The sequence below is a fragment of the Lolium rigidum genome, chromosome 7 (genome assembly GCF_022539505.1).
Source record: "Lolium rigidum isolate FL_2022 chromosome 7, APGP_CSIRO_Lrig_0.1, whole genome shotgun sequence".
Lineage (NCBI taxonomy): Eukaryota > Viridiplantae > Streptophyta > Magnoliopsida > Poales > Poaceae > Lolium > Lolium rigidum.
In genome coordinates, this window is record NC_061514.1 from 304,846,069 (window position 1) to 304,863,333 (window position 17,265).

A 17,265-nucleotide genomic window follows, 5' to 3' on the forward strand; every position below is an offset into this window, starting at 1 on the left:
TGGGTGAGATGTTGGAGGGAGTGGCACCGTCGATCCTGATGACGTGAGCCAAAAGCCTTCTTCACTTGTCGTTTTGTAAAATCAGCTTGGTTCAGCCATCTTTGGTACACCAGAACTGAGACCATAACTTTGAATGAAAATTCCTTAACATAGATCTTACTGAATATTCGTAACATTTCTTATCCTCATGCATCCCTCAAAAATGTTCTAACCTTTATGTGGTGCATATGGAAATCAAGAAATGATTGTCTCTTTATCAATTCTCAGGCGCTTCAAGAGAACATTGAGCTTCTTGATACTAATGATGCTTCCTTGCAGAAATTGCAGCAGGCAAAGCATGCAACAAGAATGAGGAGCAAGGAGACACACTCGGGACTGACATGGACATAGCAGGTGCAAAGGTTTTCTCGGACGCCTTCTGGAAGTGCAAGAAGGTTCGAGGATTGCAGGGGACGGAAGCAACATGCATTGGCATATACCTACAATTCAGCAACAATGGCAAAAATTTCAATATCATGGTACAAGTTTGTGCTTTCCTAACCTTCTCAGTCTTGCAAGCTGAAGCAACAACGATACTGCTGGCAGCTGAATTTTGTGAGAAGCTAGGATGTATACTCCTACTTTGTTGACTGACAACAAGCTTCTGGCCAAGGCAGTTGCAAGTAGAAGAATTGATTCAAAACATATGCATTGGAAAACAAGGCACATCCTGGCTAAGATACTAAATTCTACATCAGCTTCACAGACCCAGGTGTTCCACATCAAGCGAGATCTTAACGGTGTTGCTCATAACTGCGCTCATCAGGTGTTTAGAACAACTCTAGGTCCACCCATCTTTAGTTGCTCTTCTTCAGCTCATGCCACCCCTTCTTGCCCCGCCATCTCTCTTCTACAAAATTGTGTGTGGCATTGTGGCAAGATGGTGTAATACATGTTGTACTTTGCCTGTGAGCTGAATGGATGATTTTGGCGCCCCCGGCTCATTTGCTTGTTAAAAAAATCATATATGATACTTTATTGTTGTAAAATACTGACCACACAGTGCGAAATTCCGACTGATTGATGCTCACTGCTTGTCCAATGCAATCCATTTCTACTTTCAACATCTTCTTTCCGTAAGTAGTAGTCGTAGCCCACACAAACTGAACGGATTGAAGCATACTAGTGCGTGAATAGTAGCGTACATGTATTGTGTATGTGCCTATGTTGTAGTCGGTGTTAAGAAAAAAACATCAAGAACCAGCATCGACGGACAGTGGTTGAATCATTTGGACTGAAAGACGTGGTGGCGGCACCCGAGCTCTCCAAGGTCGGGAAAAAGGTAGAGTGGAGCCCACGATTTCTGCGTTAACAAAACATACATGGAGCCACCCTGCCTCCAAGACACGACGGCCAAAACATTAGCAATGGCGGGCACAACCGAGCCGCTCCTCCTCACCCCGACGAAGCAGCGCCACCGTCGGTCTGGCTACTTCGCATGGGGATGGAAACTCGCCGCCGCGGCTGTTCTGGTCATGCTGCTTCTGCTGGCTGTCGCCAGCCCTCTGCATCACCATAGCCTGCCGGAGACCGTCGAGCTAACCCTCCTTACCGGCGCCGTGGAGAAAGGGGCAGGTACGTCACCCATTCGACGTATTGGCTTCTTTCTCGCAGTATTAATCGGTCCATCATTCCGGCGATGCGATTTCATCTCAGTGTGCTTGGACGGAACCGCGCCGGGCTACCAACTGCAGAGAGGCTCCGGATCCGGATCCAAAAGCTGGCTCGTCCACCTAGAGGTAGACACCACCACTCATACATCACTCACCGATTTATATCTTACATATATATATATATATATATATATATATTACTATTTACATATATTACTATCATTATTCTTACATGCCTAAGCAAGTAGCAAAAGTATGAAAAAAGAAAGAAAACCAAATTGAAGATGAGATCATAATTGAAGTCTACTTTGAGATAGAGACATGGCTATAGCAGATAGTTCCTCGGAAATGCACTTTTGAACCCATGTGTATATACTCCTGCCACCATAAAAAAGAAAATTTAAAACAAAATTCTGTGCGTACATATTAACAGTCTCTGTGCACACGCCCAAGATTTGCGAACAATCAATTTTTTTTGTGTCATGTGCAATAAAAGATAAAGAAATGTCTCATGAATAGTCTTTTTTAGCACCGGATTTTGTCTTTTCACATATGACAAAACAAATTATTTTTTCATGAAACGACTTTGAGAGCACATAAAACGTAAGATGTACATACTACATTTTTTCTCGGATTCTTTAACATGTTGAAATACATTTAAAACACATTTAAAAAATCAGGAGCATATTAACATGTTGAAATACATTTAAAACACATTTCAAAAATCAGGAACATATGCTCCTGAGTGCAAAAACTCCATGTTCCTACACTTCTTTATTCAGTGACAATATGCATCCTACGTGATGGGATGGTTAGTAGGTAGACTAAAACAAGAAAACCATTCTTACATGGGAGGAGCCCTCTTACAATATTCTATCTGTTTATTATTGTATTTATAAGTAGCAGAGAAGGGACCGTAGAAATTTAGCGACATCATGTTGTGATATTCAATGGTGGAGATCGAACTTTTTTCGAGAAGTAGTTTGATGCCCTACTGCATTAAAATGGCACATACCCATTTCATTATATCATTCAATAGAGCATGACAAAACGAATACATCGATCTATCCAAATCCATTTTCCTGCATCTCCGTCGCTATATCTACACATTCGATCATGGAGCTAGCCATGATCGACCTCACACCGACCCACACCATCTAATTCGAAGGGCTCGCCAAACTTCCCAACGACGAGCCTGCAACACAAACCGGTCCAGCATGTCCTCAATGTGCACCGCATGCGCACGCTCTAGAAGTCGCCATCGCAGCCGTCTTCCACCGAACCCATTTTTAGGATAGGGATCAATGCATTGGCCTTGTTAGGCTTGCCATCGATGACTCTATGACACCAAACAGCCTCACCGCCCTTCACGCATCCGTCACCATTGAAGGATCAGGATATGACGACTAGAAGGTGTATGAATAGGAGTTATATAAACTATTGCCAAATTTAAATTAATTGCAGCCGAAATACGCATATATTGGCAAATATCTAGATAGTGGATAAGTTATATGAAGCACAACGTTAAGCAGGTGGCGATAGAAGAGCATAGCACAGACTGCCACAGATAAGATACAAGAAAAAACACATGTAGTACACATGAGTGGTTAAAGCACTCTGGTTTGTCAAGAAAATTTTTGGAATTGTAATGTTTCAACGCACTGAGAAGATCAAATAGATTACGGAAACAAAACAATAATTGTGCAGAAACTATAGGAGACAAGTACGCATGCCTGTTTCCTGAGGTCAGGCCATTGACATCCGAATTACGTCTCTGTTGGGAGGGGCTATGCACACAAGCACCTAGGTTTAGGTGATATCACCCGCCGGCACCCAAACCATATTCTCTGTTAGTGCAAGCTCATCGGCTCCTGATCACTATGGGTAGATCTTTCATAGGTGATCTTTCTTCCTCTCTGTGGCCAATCCACACCTTGGATGCTCACGGGTAACCTTGGCCTTCCACCCATCGGAAGCTCGGTAATTGACACCTAACCATCTAAGAGATGTGGAATCTCCCAGAGTATGTTCTTTCTCTTCTCCGGCCACAGCCCGCTCCTTGTTCCGTTCTCAGACAACCTAAATGAATTCCTTCTCCCCAATTGATATGATTGGATAATTGAGAGGAGGGTTGAACCACAAATGTAGATCACAAGGATCTTATCAATTTTTCTCCGTTCCACCAACCTTTGCTAGGGAGGCGTGACACTATTTATAGGCTCAAGGGAGGATCTAGTTGTTGTATAAAGTATTGTATAGCCGTCGTAGAAGTGCTTTACTGCCAAAACAATGCAACTATACCGCGCTGCGGAGTAACGGTCACATGCTGCAAAGTGATTTGTAGCTATAAGGACAATGCAACATTAACAATATGACCAGTCTTGATCTTTTGAGGTTATCATGTCCAGCTGATGAAAAAACAGTTGTGCTTCAATCATCTAGGACTCAATAACGGCCGGGAGTCCTAACTTTGAAGTATCAACAAGTAGACATGAGGCACTAATTTCTACAAAGATTCGCGTTAGTATGCAGCCATGATTCCACCATGTGTTCAAAGCAGTGTTTCAAGATATTAAGCCTTGTCTGATAATTCATGAGATTTCATGGGGTTTGGTTGTATATTTGGTGTGAAGGTTTATATGAGTACTTTACAACAGGGTAAGTATTGTGCTTTCAAAGAACGAGAAAGTGCCTCTAGGCGTAACAAAGATACCTAGAAAAGGCAAGGTGCACCTTAGATTGAAATTGTGTGAGATTCCATAATTTGTAAGATTGATGTGATTTTTTCCATTTCCAGTTGTTGCTGTTAATATATAGCATAGCCCTTTCCAATAATTTGTACATTTGGGAAATGTGGCTAGTGCATCAATTCAATAAGGTATCAGAGAAATGAGGTCTCAAGTTCAAACCCCAGCTATCGCACTATTTAATATAAAAATAGTTGTAGCCTCCCAGCTATCCCACGTCTATGGTCTTCCCGTTTGTCCAGCCTAACGTGAGAGTGAGTGTTAAAATACATAGCATAACCCTTTCCTAAAGTTCGGGCTTTTGGAAAATCGTGGCTAGTGCAACAATTCAATAGTTCCTATGACTCAAAGCTATAAAAAAATAAACGATATATTCAAGGTGCCCCTCTCCAGGTCTTTCAATACGCTGGATCCACTTATTTCTTCAAGTTGGTATCCACTCCTTTAACTCTTCAAGACTTCGAGTCTTGAACTGATATCCCTTATTCATCTGCTATGTTTCGTCCTGTGCATGCTAGCACACTCAATATGAGGTATTGTTTGCGCATGGTTCTCCATCTTCATCGTTGCTATAGCAGATAGTCATCAAAGGAGTTCTGTTGAGTTCTTGCATTGGCAAGAGGATATGCCTTGAGTCCTTCATTGACTGCTTTCTTTGTCTTTTTATTTCCTAGTTGATTGTTGATCAAGCACATAATGTGTCTTTCAATCTTTGCTGATTACTGTCTTGCAACTGTTGAGAACAACTGGTGGAATTCTTTCAGCACCATTGAGTTGCTTGTGCTTTAAACTGATGTGTGTGCTTTCCGATTCTTCATGTGCTATGTTCTTCCACATTGAGGGTGGCACATCATATAGAATTAATCAACACAAATTAGTTGATGTATAATAAGTGGATAGGCGTGCTCTTGATTTCTCTATTTAGTTTGTTTTACTCGTTGACTAAGGATTACAGTTGAGGGTCCTCACAAGCGCCAATTTAGGAGCCTCAAGCAAGTACATGGTTGGTCTTGTGAGATCCTCACATGTTGCTATATGTTTATCCTATTGTTGTTGCAGAAGGGAGCATTCAAGGACCCCAAGTAGTGCTTGTTCATCATGGATCGCGCCCAGTGGCGAACCTAGAAAAATATATGAGTATGGGCAAATCAAGTGAGTGGGAGAAATTTCTTGTATAAATTTGCAAAAACTTAAAAAAATCTGCCAAATATGAACAAGCACTAAAGGAATTTGAAATTTTGAGTGGGGGCGCAGCCCCACTGAGATACACTTGGGTCCGCCCCTGCTCGCGACCCCCGCAAGCCTAACACCTCCAAAGGACACACGCCGATTCTGCATGGCTCACGCGTGCAATATCACATCGCCTGTTGGCCAGCCCACTGATGGGCGGCCTAGCGCTATTCGAGCTCACAACAAGCACAACAATTTTTTTCCTTTGTTTAGTAGAGGTATTGTACTTGCACATGTGCCAAAAATACCAATGCATACATATGAATCCATCCTTGAGTAGTCCAAACCCTATGAAGGGGATTGTGCATGTATTTCGAAAAACTACATCTACACGAACACCCAAGATCTATTCTATGCAAGGTTTAAAATAGCACACTATTTCTTCGCTAATAGCGCGCTATAGCATATTTTGATAGTCCGCACTAAATTCTAGTAATTTTGCCCGCTATGACGCTATTTACGAAATAGCATGTTAATATCGCGCTAAAACATCATTGCGTTAATTAGCTCGCTATTTTTGACAGCCTATTGATACAAGGGTTTGAGTTTTCCTCGTAAAGAAAAGAAGAAATTTGCTTTTGTTTGTTGTCGTGATGAACATCAATCTGTTGATTTCTCTTCTGAATCTGAAGATAATATCAGTAATACTGATAATTCTTAATAAATAATTTATACAATATCGTCACCTCGTGAAATATTGATCTGAGGCTTCTAAAAAATTGGAAGAACTATTTTTGTATGTGATTATGTATGTATGAATCTGTCACTTTTGGAATAAAATCTTTTATTTTTAGACTTTATCTGGTATTTTTTTTAAACGCTATTTGAAATATAGCACGTTATTAGTACGATATAGCATGCATAACATTTGGAGGATGCCACATCTATTTCTTTTAGCATGCTATTTTAAACCTTGATTCTATGTACGGGATCTGATTGATGTCAACACAACGAGTTTTGCGGAAGAGCCCAGTGAACATGATGATGCGTGCGATCCCCGCAGCTAGGCAAATCCTCCCAAACACGAGGATATATTCTCCTTGCTCCAAGAATCGATAGGACGATTCCTCCGATGTAGTCCACGCATACGGAGGTACATTCCACAAGGGCTTCGTTGTCTAGGGCTAGGCAATCATGGTGAAAGTGGTACAACCTTTTGGCGTAGGTCGAGAGGGAGAGAGATATAGATATATATAGAGAGATAGAGGTAGAGAGAGAGAACAACCAACCAAAAGGCCAGGAGAAAACTCTGAGAGAAAACCGCACACGATTGTGTACCTTGGGTGCTTGGGGCACCTCTGTTTATAGGAGGCCAAGGGGTGGCTGACTTGGGAGTTGGGAGGGGGGTTGGTGGCTACCTCCATAGGGCTGGCTGCTGCCCCTCTATATGAGTTGACCACTGTGTGCTAGCCACCGGCCCCTCCCTAGGTTGGTTGTCATATATGGGCCAGCCCACCAAACCCTAGCTCCAAGGCCTTCCCAAGGAAGGGGGCACTAGGCCCCTTGGGCATGACCGACTGGCCCATATGGGCTATCCTGGCCGGCTCCTTTTGTGCATGGGTAGCCCACCCGACTAGCACTTCAGTGTCTTGTTCCGGAACACTTCCCTGTCTTGTTTAGAAACACTTCTCTCTCTTATTTCGATGACCTCTGGATAATCCAGACTTCATCTGAATGTGATCTCTGCCAATACGAAATATCATCGGAATGATTCGGAGAATAATTCCATATATGTGGTCACTCCTGAACACTTTCGATGTTAACCCAAATCACTTACGACATGCTCGGAGCAACTCCGTAAGTTTCTCTCTTAGTCATAAAATCTCCAGAACAATTCCAAATCCGAACATCTTCTCTCAACGACATACCATAAAATAGAACTCTCACAACATATTGCAGAACCTTAAGTGTGCGACCCGACAGGTTCGGTACAACGCATTCATGACTCCAACTACCTTCGGATCAATAACAAACGTTGGGATCTGGACATCCACGTTGGCTCCTTTGCATACCCAAAGTTTGGAACTTGGACGAACCTTCCATGTTTTCCATATGCTAATCCCTCGGTTATACAATATGTTGATAACCCGAGGTGAGACTTCGGTATACCTGCGATCAACTCTCCGATCACTATACATGTTATCCTCGATCCGGTATCAATGCTCCTTTTCTTGTTTGGTTTATTTTGATGATGCCATGTGATCACTATCCCAATGTGTCTACGCCAACGTGTTACTTAACATCACAATACTGAGAGGACCCAGTTCATACCTCACCATTGTCACGAGGAACAAATCTCAGTCTTAAATCATTAAGCTTATGTATCTTCAGAAATACCTAAACCTTAACTTTCCCAACAAGCATGGTTAACCGGTGAGGGCTGATAAGATCAAAGCATAACCTCTAATATGAATTAATATAATATTCTCAAGGTCAAAGGACTTTTACATAATTTAACACTTAAAAATATTTTGCTACTAACCATCATGAATGTCTCATAGCATATCATTGACTTGGGTCTATTCAATGCGTTCAGAGGTAGTCGTTGATGCATATTACAAATCTTTGAAATCTAAATACAAACTACTTGAGCTACACAAAAATGAAAAAATCTGACAAATTTTATAGTGAAGAGCATAGAATATAGAATAATTCATATTTATATTTTACATGTTTGTAGTGTACATCATTGGTTACCTCTAATTTTTTCCATATTTTCTTAAAACTTTAAAACGCGAATTTTGAATGTGTGCAATTAAAGAGTTACATGTAGTTTGGTTTCCATTTGTTCACCCTAAACTCAAGCCAGGTAATTAATTGGCATATACTGTATCCAGGGAGGAGGTTGGTGCAGCACACTCGAGGAATGTTTCAACCGCGGAATGTCTCCGTTGGGTTCGTCAAACTCCGTGGAACCAATACAGTTCACCGATGCTGGGATCCTCGATAGTGATCCCGAACTGAATCCTGGTAATTTAATGATGCTTCTCTCACGCATACACATCCAACACATCCTAGAGAGTAATCGTGCATGTTTTTTATTCTCCTTTTCTTGTCTTCCTAATTTGGTTCTTATTTACGTGTTCTTGTTTACACTGAATACAGACGATACACATTTTGATGTGTGCTAGAGAAGAAAAATGCCACACCCTATATATTTGTCATGCCCCTGTACAGTTTCCCTTTGTTTGGATAGTTGCACGCTTTTAGACTCTTTAATCTGTTTTGTATATTCTTTCACTAATTTTGACCAAAACATTATTAGATTTCTACAACTGGAACAAAGTATATGTACGGTATTGCGACGGGGCATCTTTTTCTGGTGACACGGAAGCTCGTGCACAGGTGATTTTTTTCTAAATCCTGATTTATATGCCGCGGTCTTGGTTGCTCCAAGTGATGATGGTTTTTCTGTTGGCAATGACCTACACTAGGATGGAAGCACAGTTTACTTCAGAGGACTGCGCATCTATGAAGCAGTTATTGATGAACTCATGGAAAAAGGACTTGCCAATGCTACACAGGTCAAACCATAATTTTACTGTCTTCGCATAACTTTGTAGAAGAAAAATTAGATATCATTCTAGTGATTTCATCAACAACCATTAGTTATCTATAGTAGTTCACATAAAGCAGCCTCATTTTTCTCCTCATTTCAGGCCCTCCTTACAGGTTGTTCCGCTGGTGGTCTAGCGACGATACTTCATTGCGATGATTTTAGTGCAAAATTCCCTCGGGACGTTTCAGTTAAATGCCTTGCTGATGCTGGGTTTTTTATTGACGTGTAAGACTCTTTCAAATAAATACAATCTACTAGCATTACACCCGAACTAAAGTACCTTTCTTTTTTGCAGAAAGGATATATCTGGACAAAGGTCCTTTTGGTCTCAATATGATAGACTTGTTCGCCTCCAGGTTAGGGAGATATGCTTGAAAGTCATGCCTTATTTTATAACCAAGCCTTCTGGTCATCTTGTAGTCCTTGTGCAAATCCAAAATATAGCCACAAGAAAAGGCTTTGTAAACCTCTAATTTTTCATATTGTCATACTTGTGCCAACAATTAGTAGAAAAAATGAAATATTTTTATTGTCCATCTAACTGATGCTATTTCGCACTAAATGTAATTGAGTCCACTTTCCCTCTTTTATTTTCTACTAAATTTATTTCAGAATGTTAGCGAAGTGTTGCCCAAGGAGTGCCTTACAAGCAAGAACCCAACTGAGGTGGTTTATGTTGTATAATTTGATTTCCTTTCCACAACTTACTTATGTAGTAAGTTTATTATCTAACATAATGTTACTCCTAGTGTCTCTTCCCGGCTGAGATAATTAAGAGCATCCGCACCCCCATGTTTATTCTCAACTCTGGATATGATTCAAAGCAGGTAACTTTCAGTATTATCTTCTTTGCTCTTGTACCCACTTCCCAATATTAAAAAGTATTACTATTTTACCTATGATTATTCGCCGCAGATACGACTGAATCTCGCACCAAACACATCTGGGCCTGATAACGCGTGGCTGAGTTGCAGGGACAACATCCGGAATTGCAATTCCACACAAATTGAATTTCTTGATGGTGGGCTTAGCTTCCGAATCTCTCCATTCCTCTTTAATTTAGTACTTGTGCCTCTTCTCTTTTCCGAAATACTAAATACTTGTTGTTCTTCTCCAATAGAGTTCAGGAATACAACGGTCAATGAATTGAAGGTCGTCTATGATAAGAAGGGATGGGGCATGTTCATTGATTCATGCTTCACCCACTGTCAAACAATCTATGGTATCTCTTGGAATTCACCTGTCTCCCCGAGGCTTGGAAATAAGGCAAGGAGTTAAAAATAAATAAACTACGAGATTATTTGTGTTATACTTGATGCACCATGTTGATATATTTTAATTACCAATTTGTGGATCAGACAATTGCAGATGTTGTTGGAAACTGGCACCGTGGAGGGGGCCAAGGAGTGAAAGAGATTGATTGCGAGTATCCGTGCAACCCAACATGCAGCAGTCTATTGCATACATGATTTCTTACAGGGCCTCCATGATTTGTTACTACATGTGATTACCCGAAGATTCACTATGTAAAGGGTTCAAGAAAGAAAAGGAAAAAAATAACAATCATCTACTTTATATCTCCACTTCTCCACTAGTGTTAAAAAATGATAATTGGGAATGAAAATAATTATGACCAGATGAATGACAATGTGTCAGACTGAAAATGGCATCTGAATGAAAAACTGGTACTATTTTTTGGTTCAGGCGCCGAATCGACAAGCAAATTTTCCAAACAGAGAGATGCTTTATTTTATTGATTCATCAAATGTTGCTTAATATTTTCAATGCAAAGCTACTAGTTTGTTTTTGGTGTAACAGAGAAGAGATTTTGTAACATCTTATAAGTTGAGAGTGGAGAAAGAGGGGAAAAAGACATCATTATGCTCATCGAATTTGCCGCCTTTTCAATTATTGGTTGGACTAACCGAATAGTCGTGCGTTTCTACGGAATAACAAATGAATATTTTTGTTAAGGTTCATGCACTAGCCACTTGAACCAAAAATCCGAACTTATGGAAAGGGCTATACATTTCAACAATTTTCACTATTCCTACAAACTCCTCGAGGATTTATAATAAGACTATGCAAGCTTTGCAGGACCGGCTGCATAGTTGGTCTCATGAGCAAGGTAACAAGGTATACATAACGATTAAACACGTACGTACATGTATACACCACATTTTTTTAATCTCAGATCTTATCAGTTCAAATCAACATAATTATATGGGGCCATTGTATTGTTAATATGATTTTTTGTGTGTTTTTATTTATTCTCTATTGTATCTTGCTAATTGTTCACATGGTTTTGTGAAGTTTTACCGTGAAGATTTCCGCCAGATAATTCCAATCCATAAGTACGTCAATTGGCCTTACCAAGAAAAGCTTTATCTCAGATTCAAAAGATCGTCCATTATATGGGCCATTCACCGACAAAAGATTTTATGTGCAGGGAATTCACAAACGCAACCTAGCTACGTGAAAACAATGATAAAAACATTTGCTAGTGCCGTAGTGCGTTCTTGAAGTTCCCATCTTGTTGCTCTAGAAGGTTTGGTGCTAGCTAGCAAACCTTTCATCTGTGTATAAGGAAATGAAAAGGTAGATGCGGGCAGACAACGATTAATTTTCTATCAAAAGCAGGGGCATTAAAGAGACCTACCTGCGTCCAACACCAAAACTCTGTGCGATGTTGTGTGTGATACTGTTTTTACTTTGAGAAGAATGTGATGCTGATTTTTTTTATGCTGATTATTACATGATGAAAACTGTTCTCGTGTGATCTTATGGATCGTGGCCAATGAGCCCAGCAGATCCATTCGCCGCAAAAAAAATTGTTTGGAGCACGTAGCGGCCAATGAGCCCAGCAGGTTCATTGGCCCATCCCAGCGCAGCCCAAGCCAACTCCAGCGAGGAAAGGATTAGGCGGGAGGGCCAGTCACAAGACGCTAGATTATGAAAGAATTAACTTACAACGTTGTTGTCGATGTACCATTTGAGCTAACCCAAAGTAACTTACACCTGGTCAGCAGAGAACTTAGAGCATCTCCAGTCGCATCCCCAAACCGTCCCCCAAACCACGCTGGATTGAGCGTTTGGGGGACGTGTTTTGTTCGTACCGCCTTTGGGGGACGTCGCTCCCCAGCCGCGTCCCCCAAACGCCGCCCCCAAACATTTAAAATACTTTTTTAAAATTTTTTATTTCAATTTACACAAACTAATACATAATTTGGAACGTGGTTTACACGAAAACACAATTAGGCACATGGTTTTCCACAAACTAATACATAGTTTGAACCGTCGTGGACACAAATATAAAATTTTGCAAAGAAACTAAACCTAACTAGGCCGTGCATCGAATGTTTCCTATGTTCGCTGCTAAGAAAGAACACTCGAGGGCACACCCAGTCACCTAAACTGGAAAATCCAGCGGGAGGATGGTGCCCTTGTTGGTTCTACCGATGAGGCGAACATCCGAAACCTCCGTGCACGTGTTCGCTACGAAGAAAGAACACTCGGTCGTCCTCCTCGTCGGTGATGTCGCCCCGGTAGTCCCGGCGGCACCGCGTCTCGTCGAAGACCTTGACGCTCATGTCCCTGTCGCCGAAGTAGGAGAACAGGAGGATGAAGCCGGCTTGGAGGTTGTGGTGCCGCGCGAACTTCTCCCAGCCGATGTTGAGGTACATTTTGCCGCGCGCGTCGTAGATCACGTCGACGATCCACCGGTAGTAGCCGCACGCAGCCTCCCGCAGATGCATCGTGCGCGGGCGATCGTCGCCGGCGACGTAGTCGGCGAAGGAGTCCGGCAGCCTCCGGATGCCGCGCGGGTCGCCCTTGAGGACGAGGACGAACTCGAACCGCACGTCCGGCTCCACGTCCATCTCCGACGATGATGAAGCCGGCGGCGTGGAAGGCGACGGCGAGCGTTCAGCTCTGCCGCGGCCACGACCACGCCCACGACCACGGCCGCGAGGTCGGCCTCCGCCTCTACCGGACATAGCGCCGAGTCTTCTTGAGATGGTGGCGGCTAGGGTTTGGGAGAGAGGCGCTAGAGTTTGTGTGTGAGAGGGACGATGAGAGGCGGCCCTTTTATAGGCCGGAGGGAGGCGGGGGAGCGGTGGCGCGCATTAACGCCGGCACGCAGAGCTAGGCGCGACGGGACGCGTCGCTGCGTCGCTGCGGGAATTGCACCGTCGCTGCGGGAACTGCACCGCCAATAACTTCCGTCGCGAGGTAAGCGACGGTTCGGTTAAAAATTTATTGTGCCGCTGACGAGTCGGCCCCGCCACTCCCCGTCTCGCTTTTCATTGTGTCCGGCGTCCCCGGTGCGTCCCCTGTGGGACGCGGACGGGCTCGGGGCGCCGGACACCGTATGGGGGCGCGCCGGACAAAAATGGGCTTTGGGGGACGCGGCTGGAACGGTTTTTTTGTCCGGCGCGCCCCAAATCCCTTTGGGGGACGCTTTGGGGGACGCGGCTGGAGATGCTCTTAGACCGGTAAGGCCTCTCTTCTGCTTGCAACTTCCAGCACAACTAGTATCAATCCATGTTGCCTTTACAATGATTTTCTTCATGGAGTATCAGTACTCCTTGTTTACTTGGTCGGGCAGATGGTTACAAGTCAAAACCAAGTCAGGTTAGCTTTCCATTTGGACTAACGTCTCTAATTTTTTTGCATGCTCGTGTCAACAAACTATTTGCTAACAAGCTAGTTATTTGAAGAAAAAATGCTTGGCCACTAGTAGAAAATAGGACTTTTGTTTGGACTTGTCCAGACCATTAGCCCCGTCCGCGTTTAGAACCGGAACTAATGCCAATGGCTAGGACATCTGATGACCCATGATACGTCTCCGACGTATCGATAATTTTTTATGTTCCATGCCACATTATTGATGTTATCTACATGTTTTATGCACACTTTATGTCATATTCGTGCATTTTCTGGAACTAACCTATTAACAAGATGCCGAAGTGCCGCTGTCTTGTTTTCGCTGTTTTTGGTTTCAGAAATCCTAGTAACGAAATATTCTCGGAATTGGACGAAATCAACGCCCAGGGTCCTATTTTGCCACGAAGCTTCCAGAAGTCCGAAGAGGAGACGAAGAGGTGCCACGAGGGGGCCACTCCCTAGGGCGGCGCGGCCCCCCCTTGGCCGCGCGGCCCTATGGTGTGGGGCCCTCGTGCCGCCTCTTGACCTGCCCTTCCGCCTACAAATAGCCTCCGTCGCGAAACCCCCAGCACCGAGAGCCACGATACGGAAAACCTTACTGAGACGCCGCCGCCGCCGATCCCATCTCGGGGGATCCAGGAGATCGCCTCCGGCACCCTGCCGGAGAGGGGATTCATCTCCCGGAGGACTCTACGCCGCCATGGTCGCCTCCGGAGTGATGTGTGAGTAGTCTACCCCTGGACTATGGGTCCATAGCAGTAGCTAGATGGTTGTCTTCTCCCCATTGTGCTTCACCGTCGGATCTTGTGAGCTGCCTAACATGATCAAGATCATCTATCCGTAATTCTATATGTTGCGTTTGTTGGGATCCGATGAATAGAGAATACTTGTTATGTTGATTATCAAAGTTATATCTATGTGTTGTTTATGATCTTGCATGCTCTCCGTTACTAGTAGATGCTCTGGCCAAGTAGATGCTTGTAACTCCAAGAGGGAGTATTTATGCTCGATAGTGGGTTCATGCCCGCATTGACACCGGGACGAGTGATGAGAAAGTTCTAAGGTTGTGTTGTGCTTGTTGCCACTAGGGATAAAACATTGATGCTATGTCTAAGGATGTAGTTGTTGATTACATTACGCACCATACTTAATGCAATTGTCCGTTGCTTTGCAACTTAATACTGGAGGGGGTTCGGATGATAACTCTGAAGGTGGACTTTTTAGGCATAGATGCGATCGGATGGCGGTCTATGTACTTTGTCGTAATGCCCAATTAAATCTCACTATACTCATCATGATATGTATGTGCATGGTCATGCCCTCTTTATTTGTCAATTGCCCAACCGTAATTTGTTCACCCAACATGCTTGTTTATCTTATGGGAGAGACACCTCTAGTGAACCGTGGACCCCGGTCCAATTCTCTTTACTCGAAATACAATCTACTGCAATACTTGTTCTACTGTTTTCTGCAAACAATCATCTTCCACACAATACGGTTAATCCTTTGTTACAGCAAGCCGGTGAGATTGACAACCTCACTGTATCGTTGGGGCCAAGTACTTTGGTTGTGTTGTGCAGGTTCCACGTTGGCGCCAGAATCTCTGGTGTTGCGCCGCACTACATCCCGCCGCCATCAACCTTCAACGTGCTTCTTGGTTCCTACTGGTTCGATAACCTTGGTTTCATACCGAGGGAAACTTGCCGCTGTACGCATCACACCTTCCTCTTGGGGTTCCCAACGGACGCGTGCTAAACGCGTATCAACCCACAAGTATAGGGGATCGCAACAGCCTTCGAGGGAAGTAAAACCCAATTTATTGATTCGACACAAGGGGAGACAAAGAATACTTGAAAGCCTTAACAGCGGAGTTGTCAATTCAGCTGCACCTGGAAACAAACTAGCTCGCAAGAGTTTATCAGTAGTAACGGTTTTATAGCGATAGCAGTAGTGAAATAACAAGCGACAGAGTAACAAAGACAGCGAGTAGTGATTTTAGTAAACAGCGAGGATTAAAATACTGTAGGCACGGGGACGGATGAACGGGCGTTGCATGGATGAGAGAAACTCATGTAACAATCATGCGAGGCATTTGCGGATAATAATAAAACGGTGTCCAAGTACTAATCAATCTATAGGCACGTGTTCCAATTATAGTCGTACGTGCTCGCAATGAGAAACTTGCACGACATCTTTTGTCCTACCGGCCGGTGGCAGCCGGGCCTCAAGGGAAACTACTTGGATATTAAGGTACTCCTTTTAATAGAGTACCGGAGCAAAGCATTAACACTCCGTGAACACATGTGATCCTCACATCACTACCATTCCCTCCGGTTGTCCCGATTTCGTCACTTCGGGGCCATCGGTTCCGGACAGACGACATGTGTATACAACTTGCGGGTAAGATCAATAAACAATGAATATCATGATGAAACAATAACATGTTCAGATCTGAGATCATGGCACTCGGGCCCTAGTGACAAGCATTAAGCATAACAAGTTGCAACAATTTCATCAAAGTACCAATTATGGACACTAGGCACTATGCCCTAACAATCTTATGCTATTACATGACCAATCTCATCCAATCCCTACCATCCCCTTCGGCCTACAGCGGGGGAATTACTCACACATGGATGGGGGAAGCATGGCTGGTTGATGGAGAGGCGTTGGCGGTGATGATGGCGATGATCTCCTCCAATTCCCCGTCCCGGCGGAGTGCCAGAACGGAGACTTCTGGCTCCCGCGACGGAGTTTCGCGATGTGGCGGCTTTCTGGAGGCTTTTACGGCGACTTCGACTTCTCTCCGTGCGTTTTTAGGTCGAGGCCAATAAGTAGTCCGAAGGAGGGCGTCGGAGGCCGGCCGAGGGGGCCACACCATAGGGCCGCGCGGGCCCCCCTAGGCCGCGCCGCCTTATGGTGTGGGGCCCTCGGGCCTCCACCTTACTTGTCCTTCTGGCTCCGTCGATATTCTGGGAAAATAGGGCCTTCGCATAAATTCCGAGGATTTTCCCGAAAGTTGGATTTCTGCACAAAAACGAGACACCGGAACGGTTCTGCTGAAAACGAGCGTTAGTCCGTGTTAGTTGTATCCAAAATACACAAATTAGAGGCAAAACAATAGCAAAAGTGTTCGGGAAAGTAGATACGTTTTGGACGTATCAACTCCCCCAAGCTTAGCTTATTGCTTGTCCTCAAGCAATTCGAGTTAACAATCGAGCGATAAAAGAACTTTCACGAACACATTTGCTCATATGATGTATATATTCTCATGATATGGCTAATACTTAAGCAGTTCATAATAAGACACATGCAAATAAGATCATCTAACAGCTATGTCAATCATGAAGAGGTACCAACAATTAATAATAAGCATCATGAATCATGTATATAAGCAGGATTGCAATGTTCA

The 17,265-nt window shown here is 43.6% G+C and overlaps 1 protein-coding gene across 1 annotated transcript; it reads left to right on the forward strand.

Annotated features, from left to right (window-relative positions):
• Positions 1 to 1,406: 1,406 nt before the first annotated feature.
• LOC124673098 (pectin acetylesterase 5-like) lies at positions 1,407 to 10,657 on the forward strand. The gene is made up of 12 exons (XM_047209226.1): positions 1,407 to 1,614; positions 1,696 to 1,778; positions 8,467 to 8,599; positions 8,895 to 8,974; positions 9,064 to 9,153; positions 9,289 to 9,413; positions 9,484 to 9,544; positions 9,801 to 9,854; positions 9,938 to 10,015; positions 10,104 to 10,209; positions 10,309 to 10,454; positions 10,547 to 10,657. The coding sequence occupies exons 1-12, from the start codon at positions 1,407 to 1,409 to the stop codon at positions 10,655 to 10,657; spliced, it is 1,275 nt and encodes a 424-aa protein (XP_047065182.1).
• Positions 10,658 to 17,265: the final 6,608 nt, after the last annotated feature.

Coding starts and splice junctions, on each gene's coding strand:
- LOC124673098 (XM_047209226.1), top strand. CDS start 1,407: ATGGCGGGCACAACCGAGCCGCTCCTCCTCACCCCGACGAAGCAGCGC. Junction 8,600..8,894: donor TGATCCCGAACTGAATCCTG/GTAATTTAATGA, acceptor AAACATTATTAG/ATTTCTACAACTGGAACAAA. Junction 9,545..9,800: donor ATAGACTTGTTCGCCTCCAG/GTTAGGGAGATA, acceptor AATTTATTTCAG/AATGTTAGCGAAGTGTTGCC.